Here is a 20,690-nt window from a genome sequence, read left to right on the forward strand (position 1 = left end):
GCTCATATTTGTGGTACTGTACACTTATCTTAAGGGAAAATTGCATTTTTTGTCTTTGGAACAATGTGACTCCGGTGTGTTGTTTATGAATGTATTAAATTTTAACGTCAAATTAACTTTATTTTGGTGATCTGTGTCCATTTTAAATAGATCAGTGTAGGATGTTGTTCAGGCCAGTAGAGGGCAGTAACGTGGTTGACGTCGCGGATGTGGCTTGTAATCCGTGATTTGCCTTCATAGGGTACATCCCAAGTCTCTTGTTTGTCATTTCCTCGCTCCTCTATTCTCGCAAGGAAAGGACGCAAGTGAAGGAAACGGGGATGCAATTAAGAGACTTGGGATGTACCCATAGTGGTGTAAGACGCCATGGCCTTCCAAAACTAAATAGGACCCAGTTCCCTCATGCTTCTAACCTCCACACTCTCATAATAGATGCGGTGTCTCACACACACACACACACACACACACACACACACACACACACACACACTTAAGAAAGAACAACTCCAAAGTAAAACACCACTCAATTTAATAATTTACATTTTTTATTCTTATGGCTTAGAATTAATGTTCTGATTGTGAGATTCAATAACTGTTCCAAACCAAGATAGCAGAGGCCAGAGGCTGTGATGTCAAACTGATGTAACCTTTAGCAAAGAGCTGCTCCACTAACAGCAAAAGGAACGGTGATGAATATTTTAGTGCATGAACTACAACTGGTATAATATAATGACTTTTCTATTATATGGGGTGCTTTCAAACACACCCTGCCTCACAGAAAATAAAATCTGCAGGCAACTGCAGGAGTCCCCCTGTCCTGTCTGTACCTGTACCTGTCAGTGTTACATCACAGATTTGGCTTGGAGGGAGGAGTCAGTGACAAATGTTCAATAATACAGGTGGAGCTGTCTTGGGTGTCATCACATATCATATTCCAAAGATGACATTCAGTGTTATTTTCCTGCAAGATTATCAGAAAGTTCATTTTTTATTAAAATGGCCCACTATCTGATTGTTTATCAGAATCAGCTTTATTGGCCAAGTACGTATACACATACATGGTATTTGACCACGCTCGCTCAGAGGTATATCATTTAATCTACATATTTACGTAGCTATGAGGAAGATCAATAAGTTTGTACCATAGAAATATTTTACCGTTATCATTGTTGCCACCTCAGTTACAACTTGATCACCTGTTAAAATAAAGATATTGGTTTGATGATTACAAGCATCTTCCTGATTATTATTCATCCTCTCTTTTTTGCCGGCACTTCCAAAATGTATGCACATTTTTAACAATATTCTTTTTTACATTTTTGACAACACCAATTTGACCACAAAAAGCAAAGCAGCAGGTGAAAAGAACGAAGAATAAAAGAATGATTGGATTTCTTCTTTCTTTTCACTCAAACCTTAGTTCCAACATAGACAGATAGACGGGCACACTCACGCACCATATCAGACCCTTGAAATGTAACGTTTCTGAATTCTTTGACATTCTACTGTACGTTTTAGACAGACTCTTAACGACAAGCATCACACAGACTTAGCAGGCAAGCGACAGCCGGGTCAACACAAAAGTAAAGGGGTCACTGCAACAGTGATGCTCGAGATAAATACAAAAGTCCTTATGGCCAGATTCCCATAACAAACCTGACAAATGTTTAGAGATAAATCAAAACCTCTTGCAAAAGCATGCAATTATATTTTGCCAGAAAAAGGAACGTCTTTTGGTGAGAAAACCCCCCCAAACTTCTGCTGGTTGGACAATAGCTCTTTGCTGGTCGGGAGCAGCCTTGCAAATGTAGGAGCATCTTAATCTTTAACAAGCTTTAAGACAAGACTGAGAGCGATGTCTTATACGTCCAAGTCCGTCACATCAGTCACTCTGCAGAAAAAAGGCTGAAAGCATCCCAGCCCAGTCCTTTCTTTCATTGTCATTGTGGGGGAATCTGACTGTATCCCGACCACAGCTGGATTAAGATGGGGAGAGGAGGAGAGACTGGATGTATTGCACATGCATGCATCCACACACACTCACTCACACCAAGAACTCTCATTTCTTCCGTGTCTTTGTCTCCATCATCTCCTCTTGTCCTACATCACGTTCTCAAACAGCTGCATGGATCTCATCATGGTCTCGTCCTGCAGAGAGAGAACAAAACTAATCAGGGCAGAATGATGCAATTAATCAGCAATGAACTGAAAACCCCTATATATAGTAATGTATGGGCTGTATAGACCTCATGAAGAAAGCAGCATCCAGATATAACATCATCATTCTTTGCACATTAAAAGAGACATCAGTTTTTAAGTGTTTCCATGCTGATGTTTGGATGCTTCTATATTCTTTGTGATGTTTAAGTCTATGTTCTCTGCATGCGTATGTCCCCATTTAGATATGCCAAAATGAAACAATGCACATTCATGTATTAATGAGTACTATTCTGAACATGTAGTGAATCTACATGTCTAAGTAACTGTAGGTACATTCATGCACTTTATTTATTAAATCTACATTTCATACACATATATGTTTCTATTATTACATATAGAAATAAGTAACTCAGATCATGGGCAATACATACCTCCTGGCAGGCAATAATAAACTCCTCTAAAGTCACCACTCCATCTTTGTTTTTATCCATTTTCTGTAGAAAAACATAATGCGAATCAGTATCAAATAGAAGTAAATATTTGATAATTATGTTATGGAAACGTGTTCATTGTGAGCTCCTGTTGCAACAAACTAAGCATACAGAAACTGTAGAAAACTGTTCACACTATAGAACACCATATGAAGAATTTTTTTAATAAGTTTAAAAAATACTGACTGCAAAGTTGCTTTATGGACTGCAGGGACTGGGATTACTAATGATATAAAATCGTATAGGCCTCATCAAAAACTTGTAGCACAGGTACATGCAAAGTGTCTCCATAAAACAGGAGAGATTAACTTAGAGACATTAAGAGTCACATTGTTTTTCCTCAAAGCACAGAAAAGAGGTTTAAAATCACCTATCACTGTTAACAAAAATATTGACTTTAGACTCTTAATCTTATATTTGAGAAATTAACCTGGAAAAAGGCATCCACATGCTGCTGCGGGACGTCCCCTTTTAGTGCGGGGTAGGTATACTTGCCCATCATGTCATAAATGGCCCTCACAATCTCAGTCATTTCCTGAAAAAAGAGAAGATTTCCATTGTGATGCGACATCGACTTTAAGATGACACACAAAAACACTGTTCACATAGTGCAGCACGGTCCCACCTCTCTGTTTATGTAGCCATCTCTGTTAATGTCATAAAGGTGAAACGTCCACTCAAGCTTTTCTCGCAGTGTTCCTCGCAGCAGTATAGACAAACCCATTACAAAGTCCTGATGGCGATGGGACAGAAGTAAAAACTTAAGATTCTGACATGGAAGTAAAGAAATGCTTCATATTTAACACAAGATGCAATGACAAAGCAAGATGTCTGACCTTAAACTTAATGGAGCCATTGTTCGTAGTGTCAAATGCATTGAAAAGATAATGTGCGTACATGCTTGCATCTGCAACACAAAACAATAAATGTGTAAGGTCTCTGGTTCTCAAAAAGTTTCACAGAGCAATTGAAGAGATTCAAAAGCGTTTACCTCCATGAGGGAAGAACTGTGCGTAAATGTGTTTAAATGTCTCCTCGTTTACAACACCACTTGGACATTCCTGGGAAAAGAAAAGATCAATTATGATTAGAATACTCTACTCAATGACATCCTGTTTATTGGAAGAACTCACCAGAACTGTGCGGTCTTGTGACATACTGTATATGTCCCCATAGCATTATTAGCATGCTAACATTTGTTTCATACATAGACTGCAAAGAAGAATTGGACGTAGTTTCAGTGAAAGCTGAACATTTTTAGGTAACCGAAATTATACAATCAACTTTCATGGACTGAAAACACACAGTGAAAGGGTTAAAGTTCTAAGACATAGAATACATAGATTATCTATTTTAATCTAAATGGGACCATAAGCTACTAAATGAACATCATGCTGTATTGAAGAAGACGTGGAACTAGCGATTGAGACCATAAACTCATGTCTACAATGTTTACTAAGGTAATAAATCGAGTGAGAAGTAATACTTTTCTCATAGACTTCTATAGGACTTCTATTTGCAACCAGAGGAGTCGCCCCTCTGCCGGTAATTAGAAAGATTGCAAGTTTTAGCCATTTCCGCAATGGCTTCACTTTTCAGACCCGTGGGTTACGACCTGGGTTTCATAATACAACTGACAAAATTAAGACTTTGTTTAGGAGGCCTACAGTTCACAATGTTTTCATTAACCTACAGCAGAAAATAAATAGTTCTCTGGAAAGTAGCACAGCTGCTGAAATTCTGGCTATGCTAGCATTAGCTTATTGTTCTGTGCATGAATGTGGGTTTGTCAATCCGTCTGTCCACCACCATTATTGGATGGATGTTTCTATCTCCACCAGCAGGTCAACGTTTTAATTTGTCCAATACACCAAATCCCAGCAAAAAAATAACAACATTCACATAGCCTCAGCTGTTCTTTGTGTTTTGTGCTAACTAGCAAATGTTAGCATGCTAATACACTAAACTAAGATGGTAAACATGACCCTATACCTGCTAAACGGTCACTGCGAGAATGTTGACATGCTAACTTTAGCATTTAACTCACAGCACTGCTTTGCCTATACCGCCTCATTAAGCAAAGCAGGGCTGTAGACTCTTAGTCTTGTTCAAAAAGAAACAATTTGCATGCTAGATACCATTAAAAAAATCTTTATTTTATAATTAGGGTGATCTTTATCTTTACTGTTTTAAGTATCTGTAATACATACCAAAGTAATCTAATAATAAAATGAGAAAGTGTGTGGTTACATTCTTGAATCCACGATAGAGGATCTGCAGCTCCTGTTTGCTGAAGTTAGTTTGGGCTTCCAATTGGTCAAGACCCTCTGGCCTGTGACACACCGTCGTCATCTCAAGCTCATCGTCTAATTTGTCTACAGGAAAAAAGAAGCGATAGATAAAAAGAAATGTGTTAATTACTCAGAACCATGTCACAAGACTTACAATCCCTGTTAAACATAATGCTCCTCCCAGTTTTTAGAATTGCAAAAAACTGTAATACACAGGAAAGAGACAGCGCAGTCAGCGTAGCTTGAGAATGTTAAGTCGGAAAGAAAGATATAAAAAAATTGCAGAGAAGAGCGCCCAACACGGGAAGCAAGTTCATCAAGATAACACAGACGTAAAAAGGGAGAAAGGGTGAATTTGAGAAGTACTACATGTACTTGATGAATAGATTTCCCCTTAGGACTTGAGGGATGTTATTAATGGCAACATGGTGCTCAGTATCAGGTGCTGTGGAGATGGATGGTGGTTAATGATGTGAAGTGTTGTGGTTCTGCTGTGGGCAAGTATTTGTCACTACGACTGTCTCCTGCCACAGGGCAATACTAACGTCTCGGCATCCAGCAGTGGACCCAATCCACACACCAATGAGTTCTCAAACATGAGCAAACATCTGAGACAAAACCGCCACATGAAGTTCTCTCTGGAATACTTTATTGCATTCACTGCCAGCATATTTACACATGGTGCTCTCTGGAATTGGGGACTTTTATATCCCAACTGGTCCCTGTGATGTAAGCAATATATTTCGCCTGCATGGAGACCAAGTGATATTAAATGCTTTATCCTCGTTTGAATTGTTTACTTAATTAATTATTAAAGTCCCATTAAATTTAGCCAAATCCCACAATGAGAGCTGACCAAACTAACGGCTTGCTCACACGTATGCGTCCAGAAACAAGCTTCGTTGCTGCAGCATCAGTTGGCTCATCCAGCCTTTAGAAAAGGAGATTAAGATGAATACAGTACGTCTGCTTTTTGGATGGTGGCGATGACTCATTCATTTCAACCTCCCTGGCAGCGGTGTCAAGATTAATCCTCAACGCTGAAACCGTATCTAGTGTCATGCATCCCCTGCCAGAGGCAATCTTAATTCGAATTTGATATCAAATACCCTGCTGGTCATGTGCTTTGCCAAGATGATTCAACTGCATGTCTAATTAGTTGCATGTGTTTTAATTTTGATCCTGTTTGTTATTAGATTTCAGTTTCAATCTTTTTCAAAATGGTTTAAACTATCAGTGTGTTTATTGAGCTCGAACAACTTATACAAATATATGCTAGGTATGAGGATATAGGTTATGAAGCATCTCTATCAGCTAACTTATAGATTTATTGCTCCTTTATATAGATCGGCCCCATTTGAGCCCTTTATCCTCAAATTTTTGTGAATGCTGAACTGGTGTAGAATATGTACTGTCAGTCATCAGCTGAACATACAGCATGTGGTTACATATGCGTTGCTTTCTCTCCATCTTCCTCTCAGCTCTTGTTACGATCTCCCTGGCTCTTGTTGTCATGGGGATAGCAGGAAAGGACGAATGTGAACAATGGTACCAACAATGGATCAATTGATTAAAAAAAAGAAAAGAAAAGTGTGAAAAACACTTTGTGCTATTTATCTTGCCTGTGAGTAAAAGCCTCTCATCCCACAACAACAAAACACAAAACAACAAAGGTGTTGCTTCGCTGCACTTGTGCGCGTGTGTTCTTTCTGCCGGGTGACAGTGTGATCAGAAACAGATGAAATGAAATGAGGGTGAGCGAAGAAAACAGGCAAAGGTGTTGATTGGGGGGGGGGGGGGGGAAGAAAAAGGGAGAGAGAGAGAACATATGGCAGAATAGGATCACACAATATGTTTCGGAGGACATAAAAAAAAAGACAAATGGGATTTTATGAAAGACTGATTTCAACTACACACCTGTAAAGTTTTATGACATCATCTCGCACGATAATAATCTAATCTCACCAGATACATTTAGTTATAAATAAGGAACATGAAATGCTGCAGACTCACGGCCAACATTTTCAGCATTGATGCTTGTAGGCAAGGCAGGAGTCTTGCTGTAAATTGCGCAACAGCTGTTCTGCACATAAACTGGGAGGGACGTTTTACATGATGAAGTGATGGAGACGATTATAGATGTGTGTCAGATTGTGATGTTAAAGACAAACTGTTGTACTGTTGACGCCAACTGCTGCAGCAGCTTCAGGCCAGTCACACATAAACAATATGAGTGACTGGTTGTTCAGCTGGTCCAAGTGTTGCTGTACACAACAGGTTGGATTCAGTAGGCTTTTCTAGTTTGTATTGTGAGGGCCTGAGCATCAACAAAGTCCAACTGTTTCACCAGAAAGTATGTCACGTTTCTCCACTGAATGAAAAATACGCTACACTTGTTTGCTTTCTTCTCACGTCTCTGCAGTAAATATAATGCTCCAGCCAGCAGCTGGTTATCTTAGCTTAACATAAACACTGGAAACAGCCTGGCTCGGTCGAAAGGGAACAAAAATCCACCTACTAGCGCCTCTAAAACTCACTGATTAACAGGTTTTTTATCTTGTTTGTTTAATCCAGCAACTTCCTGGAGTCCTTGCTTGTTGCCTTGCAACCTCACAATGACGAAAACGCCAGGAAGTTACTGCACCCTGCCAAGAATTAGACAGGCATATCACTGTCTTGTGTTTTTGAAAAAACGATTGGAGCTGCTTTTGCACACAGCACATTTACTGCATGCTCTGTGGTCTACAATATCGTGATGTATATACTCAGCTCTCTGACTCAGACTTATTTCTATTTGTACACTGCTTTGACCTACCTGTTTCTTGTTCTACTGATATACTTATTTTCCCTCCTGGGGATCAATAAAGTATTGTCTTGTCTCACCACATCCCATAAACCTCTGCACAGCCAAACTTTAATGGAGCTTTGAAAAATCTGGGTGACCTCTGTGCAACCCCCCCCCCCATTTTGTTGAAAGGCTTTTATTGGCACAAGGACGAATGATTCCATCTCATCAGTGTAAAACCAAACACCACCTTTTGTCTTGTGGGGTGCTGTGCGTCTACTGTCAGAGAGTAAGCGCTTCGTTTGCTGGTTCATCTATTTTATCTCTTGTTTCATGCTGCTATAAATTCCTCATTCATCCTGGCTGAGCATCATTCTCCTCTTACACCCCTACAACCCAGTCTCCATGACAACGAGGATCTCAAGCATAAGGCCAGGGAGATGTATGATATGTGAGCTGCCTGTTAATTCACATGCTCTTGCCTGAACCCTCTCCCCATCTCTCTTTCACTCACCCACACATTCGACGGTCGTCCGCACCGAACACACGTACAGTCGCAGAGTCAGTGGCAGTGATTCTGCTCCCTGGTTGTTTTTCCAAGGACATCCTATACTTCATGGCGTACTGTAATCTCGCCATCATGACCACGGTGTTATGGCTCTCACCTCTTAACGCTTTATCCCTCACAATTTCGCTGCCACTTCCATGAGTGAATATTTCTAACATTTCATTTAAAGAAAGAGATATTCTTTTTACTGTTTTTCCATATTTTTGTATATTGAAAACAAATGCACCAATGCTATTGGTTAATGTACTTTACATGTATAGTCATTTGGTTGCATGTAAGTAACATCTGGTTAAATGCATTAGGTGGTCTATTTTTTGCTGTTTACTGACTTCTCTCTTCAATTATTCATAGTCACTCAAAAGAAATATGGCAACCATGTTATTGTTTATGTTAAATGTACGAGTGTGCAACACGTAGAAATGAACACGGAACACATTGTGAATTACAATTGGTCTAAATTATAACCTGAAGGCTTCCTTTTGGCGTGTTTTTGTTTTGCTCTGCTCACTCTCTCAATTTAGTCTAGCTTTCTGTTGCTCTTTTGCCTTCTCTCCATCTTTTTTTTTTTCCCAGACTAATGTTGACGTACCTCTGGATGGTCTCCTCTGCTTGGTTTGCATGGTCAAAGTGCCCACCACTGCACCCATGTTGTCACTGTGGAGACCGGCCTGGTCAAACAACACAGAGAGTAATAGTCCTCTATTTCTTTCACGATTTTGTCAGCCGGTTGTTCAGATTTGCCTCCACAGCTCTGTATCTTGAAGGTTAGCCCCTGTTGGTTCCTCTCACTGGTTTTCAGATCTGTTACTGAGGGACGAGTCTCTTCTCTGAGCCGATTCTCTTGGATTTCTGATTCCTCTTGCCAAACACACGCACACTCAAGCTGCTCCTGCCTCCCTGCGCCACTCCCTCCGCTCTGTGCCTGATTCTACTCATCTGTCAGCCTTTCCCCCTATTTCTAGCTCCCTGCGTCCTCGTGCCCTCCTGCTGTTGTGGAGTGCTGGCAACCGATGCAGTAATCAGTAATAACTCTACTGACAAGGGAATGGTAGCAGGTGAGGAACATGCATTTCAAGGTTGACAGATCCCTGTTCTTCACAGGCGTTGCACTTATGATTTTATCTATTATATTCTCATCTTTTTATTCATTACTTAATTTTCCCAACACACACACACACACACACACACACACACACACACACACACACACACACACACACACACACATACACGCACACAGAAATACCCTGAATTAGTGCTCTGCTTCCTGGCGCCTTGCTCGTACCATATTGAGCATGTAGATATGTGTTAGCTGTGAAGACTGCAACACTTGTGTGTCTGTTAGTGTGTTAATTCACAACTGTAACCTTTCCTCCCCCCCACTCTCTCTCTCTCTCTCTCTCTCTCTCTCTCTCTCTCTCTCGCTCTCTCTCTCTCTCTCTTACTCTAATGTAGAGGGCAACAGATAGTTAGTGATTTTCTTTACTGCGGTACAAACAAGAACATTAGAGTGTTTAATGGTTGCCAATTAATATTCATGGTGCGGTTCCAATTTAAGAAAATGAGACTGTGTGCATTGGGGGAAGGAAAGCGGAGTGAGTTATGTTTATTTCCCTACAAGTGCTGAGCATTAAAAATCTAACAGGCTTGTTGGGAGCAGAAGTAAACGTTTATTGTATTATAAGTGCTGATACTACTTAAACAACATAATTCACTGTGGTAAAAGCAGCTAGTATATGTAAAAACAGTCTCAGATAGGATATTCATTTAGACCGTTTTAAGATTTTATACATTATTTGACAAATATAGGGGCAGTAATTCTCAGCTCGACTCGGCTAAAAAAACAAAATTTTATTCTAAAGACAAGGCGTTTAAAAAGCATTTGCGTTGGTATATGTGTGATCCATGTATGGGAAAGGCACAGAGTGAAGCACAGAAAATGTGAACATCTTCTGCAGAACAGAAATATTAATGCTTTCTTTGCTACACTCTTGCGAATGTGTGTGTGTGCTTCAGGAAACCTCTCTTGGTTTAAAAAATTCATGGAATGTCCTTTTTTCAATGACGTTTGAGCTTTCTTTTTTCTTGAAAATAGGGTTCCACCTCCTTTGTTAGAGCTGTAAAAACTGCAAAATCCACGTGAAAGGAGTACGGCGGCAGATCTACGATGTATTACATCATGACTTTAAAAAGCCTAAACTCTGTAGTCTTTCATAAATGTAACATTCATTCCCTAAAAGTTATGTAAGCCTCAGAAACTTGCCCCATCACTGCTCTGTGCTTGTCCACGCTGTTTGAATAGCAGAGGACTGCACATAACTAAGCAAGCAGGTCCATGACTGTCAAATTAAGTTGTGTACGTGTATGTGTGTGTGTGTGTGTGTGTGTGTGTGTGTGTGTGTGTGTGTGTGTGTGCGTGCTGCTTGCTGATGAAGCTGAGGTAAGAACTTAACATGCACTGATTAATTAAACATTAAGTCATGCATAATTCTGATGAATTTTCACCTCTCACTCTGGGTGTCCCACAGCCCTTTTGACTCCGTTCCAATACTGTCACCCTAAAATAAAAAGTTACATCTTCACCTTTGTAGATCATGTGACACTAATGCATTTCATAGAGCAATTTCTCTGCATTTGTCTATAAAATATTCATTACTTTTACTTCCTGGAAAAATCTGCATAGCTCATCTAAGGCCGTGAAGCATAAATGAAAATCCAAAGCGATATCACGGTTGTTTGAACAATCTTTCCCCTCCACTTCGTAAACAGAAAGGAGGCCCCTGACACACATGCAAACACATGCAGATGGAGAACTAAGTATTCAGAAAACTATAAGTAAACCGCTGGGATCCCCATGACAGATGTTTGCCATCTGGAACTTCCTTTCTGCACCGTATCATCCGGCACGGTGACACTACACTGCAGCAGCCTGACCTCATAATCTCCTCATTATCCTTTAAGCGGTTCATGATCTGCACAAGTCAGCTCACCATCACCAACAGGCGGGACTCACCAGTCACAGCTGTGTTAAAGGTACTGTTGAAAAGGTGAAAGATCAATACAACACAAACCATATTTTATCAAGATTTATCAGGTGTTACTCACTTTGTTCTTTGTATATCAATACGCCAATTCACATCCATAACAAACAATGCACGTTTGCAGGACTTATTTTATTATATTTCAGGACCCTTTCAATCTCCCACTGCATTCATCTTTCATGTGATTTTGAAGAACATGTAGCAAACAGTCATAACAAGTCATGTAACTTAATCATCACGTAACTTTAAGACACCTGTGTCCTCAGTTAGATTTCCCCTTCTCCAACTGAAAAGGTTCTTTATGTGACGCAGTAACAAAGCATTTCTCTTCAAGGAGCAACACATTACATTTGGAGGTAGGAAAAGCTACGTTTTGAGGGTATCTCTGCAATATCTATGTGGGCATGAACTGGCAGCTTCATACCTGGTTCTCTGGTCTCATTATTAAATAATTTGGTTTCTACTGCTCTCCTCTTCACCTCAACGTTTCTCTTTCACCTGCATAGAACATATTAGAACCGGATGTGCTTTCGGAAATGACAAGTCAGCACTGTCACAAACAGATTAACGTAAATAGCTTTAGGTAATAAGATGTGATGGTGTTGTATCTGTCAGCTCAAGCCACACGGACAGCCACAACGTAGCAGAGAGCTCAGTGTTCCCTCCTTTTTTTGTTTTGTTGTGGTATTACTCTTTGAACAACAGGTGGCAGCAGTGTACAGTATTTTCTGATACAATCAGCAGCTTGGGTTACTATTCAAAGCTCTCATTGATCTTGACTAAATATAATAATATAAAAATAAACAATAATATTTAAGCATGTATGCAATACCTATAGCATCCTACTACAACTCTAAATGTCATCCAATTGTCATCAGACTGTTGACTGCACCAAATACTTGTCCATTAAAAGGTGATTCTATGAAAATATATCAGATTGTAAAAAACATTGAGGATGTAAAGCATTAATGTGGAGAATGAAACACACGGTGGGGGCACAAGATAAAAATAAATCTAGAAGAAGACGGTTACATAAAAGTGCGTAGTGAGGTGATGTAAAAAATTAAAAGCAGAGACACACACTGTCAGCTCCAATCCACTGCTTTCTCCAGCCACAGAAAAATTAAAGAGCATAAGAGGAGACGGAAGAGACGGAGTTTTGGGGGAGAACGGGTCACAAATGCAGAGTAATGCTGGGCAATTTTACCATTGTGTTTACGCTCATTGTAGAGCTATGGTCGAGGTACAACACGGGCCGCAGATCTGAATCAGTCTCCGCAGTGGGGCATGATGTGACTCTTGCTGCAAGGTTATGCACTTAGAGGACACATGTGACTTGTAATAGCGAGAGACAGGTGCAGCATGGGGCCGGATGAAGGGGTTTCTGTCTTCAACTACACTCCTGCTCTTACCAATAGGACCTCAGTCCAAACGAAATATAACGTTTTTACTCCAGTAAAAGGCAAACTCACTTTAAAATAATCACCATTTTGTCTCAGCATGATTCTTTAAACCAAGACTTTGTACCTGAACAGTGGCTGCTCTGGTCACATTTGACAAATATGGGATAATACTAAATGCTAAACTGCTTTTTAGCATTGAACTAAAATTCAAACTGTGTACAACAGTAGCACAAGTAGAGGACAGTCAAACGGTCAGTGAGCGGACTGTGCACAGTCTGTGACGTAACAATATTTACCTCAAGGTTGCAATGATTGGCCAGCTTAAGCTACACTGGTCATAGTGTTATTAACAAAAGTTCCTGTTTTAACAGATGTTATCAATGTTGTCAAGGGAGGCATAACATTTTATGTTCATTCAATGAATCTATTAAAACAATATTCAATCCAGGATCAATGGGTTTAACTACAACGTTTACATTTTAGTATTGAGTTATCACTTTTTGTTAGTTTTGTCAGACACATCACATATCTAAATATTAATTCTTGGGTTAGGGGTATAAGTGTTGAAGCTAGTTCCTCAATGGCTCACATTGCTGCCAATGCTAATTATTCTGTTTTCTAATCTACAATTCAAATACACCTGTCCACTTATAAACCAGACACATTAACAGTCACATCTCCATGTAACCAGGAGCATTGCATGCATGGACACGTGGTCAATATAAAAAAAATTAAGCAGCATTGTTTTGTTTTATGTTTTGGAAAAAAACAGAACAAGTTTGCCTCATATAACAGCTTTCAGAATCCTCATTTTGTTGTAGTCTTACAGATGACAATAGATCCATTTTTTAAAAGCAGAACTACGTGAAACAAGAGTATGAAGGTCAGTATTCAAATACATTCGCCACTGGAGACCTAACAAAAAGAGCTCTTTAGCTTAAGGCCCAAAGCATATCACCACCCAACCCCAACTCTGGCCCTCCAGCTTGCAATGTTTAAAGGTCTGAAGATGAATATACATGCTGCTGCATTAGTAAGTAGAGCATCTTAAAGGTGAGCAGGCAGTTTTATGCTTCGTGTCACTAGCTGTATCGGATTGTGGAGGCAAAAGTGCTTAACAAACCAAACTACTGGAGATACGTGTGTGCTGGAGATGAGGGACTTTCATTTTCTAGTCTACCTAACATGCTTGCATGTGTGAAACTGAACATGCATGTGTGTGCATATTTTCATGCCTTCTTCCATGCATATGATAGCATGCAGGTCCTCTGAAGATCCTCTGAGTGATCTGTGCAAAGAAAATGTTTCAATCAAAAATAACAATTTTCTCACGGGCGAAAAATCTAGCAAGATCAACTCTTTACGCTTGAACATGTCTTAGTATGTTATGCTCAAATATTATGTATTTTTGTATGTACTGCACACCTCTGTTTCAAGTGGCCACTAAATTTAAATTACATTTATAACCTGGCATGAGATAAATGGAGCTCTCTTGGTTAAGAATATACTCATGATGTATATTTTGGACAGATTAAAGGTGCAATCTCTAAATGTAAACAAAAGCTTGTAACCTGGTATTATGCATATTGACTGACAGTTCTTGGAATTACATCTCATTACATCTAAAATCTTTATATGACTTTTGTTTACAGCTGTGTGATTTAGAAAATGTTAAACCCATTGTAAATATTTGATTTATGTTTTTTTAATTATTGATTCAATAACTGGAACATGTGTTCAATATGTGACGTAATGTCTTAGTGTGTCCACCCATTTTACATGTGTGTATAAAAGCTGATATTACAAGCTAATATTGCATAATTCACACTTTGAAACACATATAGAACACCAAGTGTTATTGTGCTATCCATATTTTCTCTCACACTAGCAGGAAAAAAAACATACATTAAATAAATTCCCACTGTTGGCTTTAATTCCCATTTTTTTACGATACGTTTTTCTATACGTTGTCTAGAGGCACCTAATTACCTCAGTGACATTCAATTATGAAGATAAAAGAAGACACAACCCCTTTGCTGCCCTTAAGATGCACAAACATCTCAACTTTAAAGCTAGCGTTGGTAATGTTGACAAACTAGCAAGAGTACGCTAGATCTTAGTGATGACAACTCTTTTCTAATGAAAGTCGCTAGCACCACTAGCTCCATGCTAGCAGAGCCTCCCTCCAAAGCCACTCCTTCACAATTATCACTATGAATGTGTTGGAAAAATCGAATGACTAAGGAATGTTTTTACATTTACAAAGGCTTATGTCCTCATATGAGTGTTTGTGTGAACGTCCTGTGACACTAAGCATCTCAGCTGTTTTTGCTATTAGGTATCAGTTGTCTACTAGAGAAGCACTTCAGCTGTTTGTCCTAGATAAAAGATAATAAACGTCAATGCATACGTAGGTTGATTTGCGACCATGACATCTTCCGATTAGGATAATGTGACCCTTTAACAGAACGAATTGTCCAAAAGTGTGTTATCTGTAAGTGTCCAGAACATATGCAAATTACTCTGTCAGCGCACTTGTGTGTTATCCGCAGTATAAATATCAGAGACTCAGAGACAGACCTCTGGGCAGCCTTGATACATGACCTGTATGTGTTTCAACTCTGTCTCCTTCTTGCAAGAATAAATGCTTAATTAATGATTTTTACATCGGCCTCGAGTGGATTTTTCTAACATAACGTAAACAACACACATGGCTATTCTTAGTACTCACAACTGTCAAACTAACAGCTTGAGGGAGACTTCAAGATTCAATGAATTGCTACAAAAGCATTAGATGTATTGATTGCTGTTCGAATGTAATGAGAATGTAAAGTATTTAAACAAAAACAGAAAATTTCAACAAATAGAACAAAGCATGTTTTTGAACATTACTAACCCTAGCTTTATACATAACATCAATGTCAGGATCTTTTGCTGCAATCAGCAAAGCATATAAGAAGATTTGAGGAGAAGCAGGAAACATTTGCAGAGGCACAATGTCAGCGGGCTAGATGTTCAATAGAATTCACACTCCATTTCATCTATTGCTCATCTTTTGAGGATGCAAGATAACCGACATCCACAAATAATGATAAAAAAACCTGACTCCACGCTCTCAAATTAGTATTTGCACTCCCAATTTAATATTTCCTGCACAGAGATGAATTAATTAGTGTTCTGGATTTAATATTGTTTTTGGCATGAGACAGTCATTTTCAAGCTCCGTCTCTTGCTCTTACATCGTTCCAAACAAAGCCAAAAAGCCACTCCTTAATGCAAAATATACTGTATAGGTTAACGCAGGGCACATGCCAGTGTGTGAACATTAAGACTTTGTTCCCCACGTTATTACTTCACTTTAGTAATTAGTCCGAGCCAGTGAAGATTAGCTCACTATTGTAAAAGTAGGTTTGGAATTGTTCACATATTTCTGTGTAATATAAAAGGCTGAAAAGTCCACAGTCTCTCAGTTTTTAGATACTACGGATATGTGGCCGCATCGCATGACCTAGATTGTCAACCCATGCGGCCATAAGTAGGCTGTATTATTTCTAGAATAGCACAGAACTGACAAAGCCACTAATTTAGAACACATAGTTTCACTTTCAGCAGGTTTCATTAAAGTTGACATTTTTTTTTTGCATTGCAGTATTTGCTAGTTTTCTTAATATCAAATGATTATTTTAACGAATATGCATATACTTTGGGTGTTTTTGAGGTTGATTTTAGTGTCTATTTTTTACTGGACAACCACATCCCAGGTAACAAGGCATGTGTAGTATGTGAGAGTTTAGTCAGTATTTCTGGGATGCTGAGAGAAGCTGTGTTTTTACAAATAGCTTGCCGGTTTTGAAAAGGAAGAAACAAACAAAACAAGACTGTAAGAAATCAATTCCTGGCAATGGATATGCTTGCCAACGATTTAGAGCATGTCGAAATGCTACTGATTAGACAATAGGCTTCTAGAGACTACATTTGTATTGGAGGAGACAAATGAAATATGCATCACAATGACAGTTTAAGCGAAGCATCGCCTGCACCTGCGCAACTATTTTATGTTTATATGTGTGTCGGTTTAGTCTCAATTCGATATCAGACTGGTTGTTTTTTCTGGAAGTGAGAGAAGATCAGTGTGTTTTATCAGTCGTGACTGACTTGCAGCTGCACTCTGACTTAGTGACTCAGCTCTTTTTCTTTTTTTTTTTTGCTGTTAAGGTGAAAAGTAACTTTCAACTATAGGGTGATGGGAGGTCGTGAGGAGAGGGAGAGCCGGGGCTTTTAACACAAAGATGATGAACACGACAAGAGGTTGAGAGTGCATTGCGTCTGTTGCCCTAAGGGGTGTGTACGGGTGACGCGTACGTGACCTCATTATTTGGCTCTTGAAGGTGTACCCAGATCATACAGGAGGGGGCCTCATCCATTGCAGTTAAAAGGTACCCCAAAGGCAAACTCATAAATCCTTTGTAACATCCTTGATGATAGTGTGCTGCAAGCAAATGTGCATTATTAACAAACCAAACCACAACAAAAGGTCTCATTTACCTGCTCGTCAGTACATTTCACAGTGAATAATTGGACGCAAAAAGGTGAACTGGTGGAAGGTAACATTTTTTGGTGGAATGAAATCCTTTTTAAATAAAAGCATAAATAGCAAATAACTGAGAATGCCAATTTGTATCAACTTACATTTTATCTATAAGTCATGTTATAGCTATTTTTGTAGCAGTAATTATTATCGGCTGATCTTCTTAATCAGAGGTTTCCAACCTATTTTCCTTAAAATGAAACAAGGTCTACGTATGACCTCATTACACTTAATAGCCTTAGCGTGTACAGGAATTGTGGCATTGTGAGCAGTTCAACCAAAGAGTAAATATTCCTTCTCTGACTGTTTAATTTGAAGCAGTTTTATAAGACCCAAATATCCAGTATTTCACACAAAAGAAAAGTAATAGAAATACAAATAAGTTTGAAAAAGTAAACAGAATTTAATGTAACAGAGAAATATCGTGTGACCCCTCATATTTATCTTGGGACCTGAGCCACAGTTTGATAATGAATGGCCTCCATGTTAAAGAGCCACAAATGCTCGACCTCCATCTAGCTCATCTGACCTGATGGTTCGATATAGCTGCCATGAGCACAGCACCAGTTACAGTGTGTCATAATATTCCTGTGCCCAAAAATCAAGAAGTGTTTATCCCGATTAGCAGTCCATACAGTTACACAAATCTTCTCTGACTTATAGGCAACGAAATGACGTGGAGTCACCAACTTGGAACATCAGTCTTCTGGGTGAAAGCCACGTATTTTTTGATCCATCCAACACCTAGACCTCTTCCTGAGGCGAGATTCCGCAGACTCATTTGAAAGTCATGATGCGTCAGAAGTAAACGTAATCCTCGCAATCCTTGAAACGTAATTCACAATGCAGTTCTGTTGTATCGGAACATACTTTTTAAGGGAACAGGGTGGCAAATAAGACATTAAGAGCTGAGAGTCTTACAGACTTAGAGCAGGGCTCAGTGTTTGGGTCAAGGACCACTGTGACGGAACACATGGCTGCTGATGAATAGACTTCCCTTTGGCTGATGTGGGAGTTGAATCTTGACCTTGGTCACATGGCTGCTGCAGCTGCATGAAACAGAACTAAACGGTTCCATGCTGGTGGAATCTATTTGAAAACTACAGTATAAGCTTTGAGTGAATGTGTGAGTGAATTTAACTTGGTGGCTTTTGACAGTAAAATTGTGTTTTAATGACAAAAGTACTCTCACAAAACCACACTGTATCCATTCAGGTACACATGAAAACTAGAGACCATCTGGCGATGGGATTGCACCATAATGCCAAATCACGCCAGGCCATATAGTGTGTGTCACAGTACCTTTTGTGAGGGTTCCTGAGACCAATCTCTGCAGGGACTGGATTAGTTTGAGCACTCCTTGTCTGCAGCGGCAGGTACAGCCGGCCATCCTGAGGTTGAGGTGGAGGCAGGGGCAGAAGCTTCACCAGGGAAAACGGTTTCCTCCAATTATATCTCGAAAAAAGCTTTGACCTCGTAAGTGTCTCCACAATGTCCTTTCAGCAGGTGTTTGCTGTGGCGTGGGGAGAGATCCTTATTGCAAAGAAGAATCTGCCTCAGTTGTTTTAGCGATGTGACATCCTAAGGTCCTTTAAGGGGTTCTTTGTGGAACTAATTTATAACGTAACTTAAGTACAATGTATATTCTCCACCACAAAGTTACACCTGCGTACCTGTTAACTCAACCATTATTCATTCAGGTCAGTCATAAAGCGATGCTCACACACTCAAAGACAGAATCACATTTCAGAATCACATTTCCAATCAGCAGAAATGCTGATTGGAAATAAAAAAAAAATCCAGACCGGTGTGTCAAACTTTTAAAAAGCAAAGTTGTGTTCCACAAACCAAAAATGAGGCAGAAGATAAATTATTGAACGGACTCCAAAAGTAGAGCGTAAAGAGCCGTGCGCCATGGAAGTTCTGTTCTTCCAATTTAAAAAACAAAAAAGAAGCAGAGAACCTGGAGGTTCTTCTCACCTCCTCTCCGCATTAGTCTGATTGCTCTTTTCTTCTCCCCCTCTTTGTCCCATCTTCTTCTATCTTGTGGTCTTGTTTTCTCCTCCGGTGTGTTTTCTCTGTGTGAGGTTTTCCTCTGAGCTGCAGTGGGAGCCCTGCGGCTGTGGTCTGTGGAGAAGCTCTGCTCTGGTGCTCTCAGCAGATCTGTACTGCAGAGCGCCGGCAGCCACCACTGTACCCGCCCTCCCTCCTCTGTGCGCCCTCCTCCTGTCTTGCATTTGTGCTTCCTCACTCTCAGTTTGGCTAATGCTCTTTCTTCTTTTCTTTTTTTTCTCCAGAGCCTATATAGTTGGATGATCCATGATGCAGTTAACAGCAAGATGTTAAAAAAAAAAAAAAAAAAGGATTAGAGTTTGGTGCTTCATCATACAGGCGGGGGCTGATCCCAGTGGCAAATACATTTAGTCAAGTTATTATGAACAATGTAAAAATTTTACTGTGATGCTGCAATATATCTTTTTTGCAAGACGTCATCATATCACAGTTTATAGTAAAACATTAGTGATACAGTCTGTATCATATTCGTACATTATTATGTCTGCTTTATTTAGCCTCAAAAGTCACATAAGAGAAGAAAATTGCACCCCAATCTTTTTTGTTTCCCTCTAAGTGCTGTTACCATTTTCAAAAAACATCAGACTGTGCCAATTTTTGCCATATTAAAATGATGTATGATGTAAATTAAATGTACAAAGTGAACTGCTGTGCATCTACACGTGGAAATAAAAAAAGATATGCAAAAGAAACAATATAAACGTAAAAAAAAAAGGATCTAAAAATACATTGTGAAACAGAGGCTATCCAGAAAGAATGACTGCCTACAACAAAACCATTAATCACCATCATCATTAGGGTAAATCCGTAATCCTGGATGCACATTTCGGTCACTATGGTGATCTGGCACCCACCAGAACTGAGAAGCTATCGATGCTGAAACAGAAATAAAAGGTCTGCGCCATATTCACATCTATGAAAGCAATCGCCCATGAACACACAGTCTAGTCTGTCATGAAATGACTCTGGAGCAGGTTATGTAAGCCTGCAGTGTGCTTGTGGAGCTTTTTTTTGTTTTTTTTGTTTCTCACTTCACTGAACTGGGGAAATGCTTGAGGAGAGCATGACGCAGTACTTCCTCCATCTATTCCCCCCCCCCCCCCCCCCCATCCTCTATCTTGTCTATATTTAATGCTTACAGATTCTATTTATCTCCTCATAGTCACCGTTGTATTTTAGGAGGACCCTCTCCTCCACTATCTCCATTCTAATAGTCACACATAATAATTTTTTTTTTACACAGCAAAAAGAAGACCATACAGTCGCTTTTGTGACTTGAGGTGGTTGTTC

The 20,690-nt window shown here is 39.5% G+C and overlaps 1 protein-coding gene across 2 annotated transcripts; it reads right to left on the reverse strand.

Moving 5' to 3' along the window:
* Nucleotides 1–527: 527 nt before the first annotated feature.
* Nucleotides 528–19,491, reverse strand: kcnip1b (Kv channel interacting protein 1 b). Of its 2 annotated transcripts, none has more exons than XM_068716397.1 (8): nucleotides 18,630–19,491; nucleotides 4,902–5,026; nucleotides 3,643–3,712; nucleotides 3,488–3,558; nucleotides 3,277–3,384; nucleotides 3,082–3,186; nucleotides 2,592–2,654; nucleotides 528–2,148 (listed from the first exon to the last, which is right to left on the reverse strand). In XM_068716397.1, the coding sequence occupies exons 1-8, from the start codon at nucleotides 18,715–18,717 to the stop codon at nucleotides 2,101–2,103; spliced, it is 678 nt and encodes a 225-aa protein (XP_068572498.1). In that variant the 5' UTR covers nucleotides 18,718–19,491; the 3' UTR covers nucleotides 528–2,100. The 2 variants fall into 2 exon arrangements, with proteins under 2 accessions (XP_068572498.1, XP_068572499.1); XM_068716398.1 differs by lacking the exon at nucleotides 18,630–19,491 and adding an exon at nucleotides 8,885–9,299.
* Between the last annotated feature and the right edge of the window lie 1,199 nt (nucleotides 19,492–20,690).

The sequence above is a fragment of the Cebidichthys violaceus genome, unplaced genomic scaffold, assembly GCF_023349555.1.
Source record: "Cebidichthys violaceus isolate CVI_PGR_0920_01 unplaced genomic scaffold, fCebVio1.0.p SCAF_20, whole genome shotgun sequence".
Classification (NCBI taxonomy): Eukaryota; Metazoa; Chordata; class Actinopteri; order Perciformes; family Stichaeidae; genus Cebidichthys; species Cebidichthys violaceus.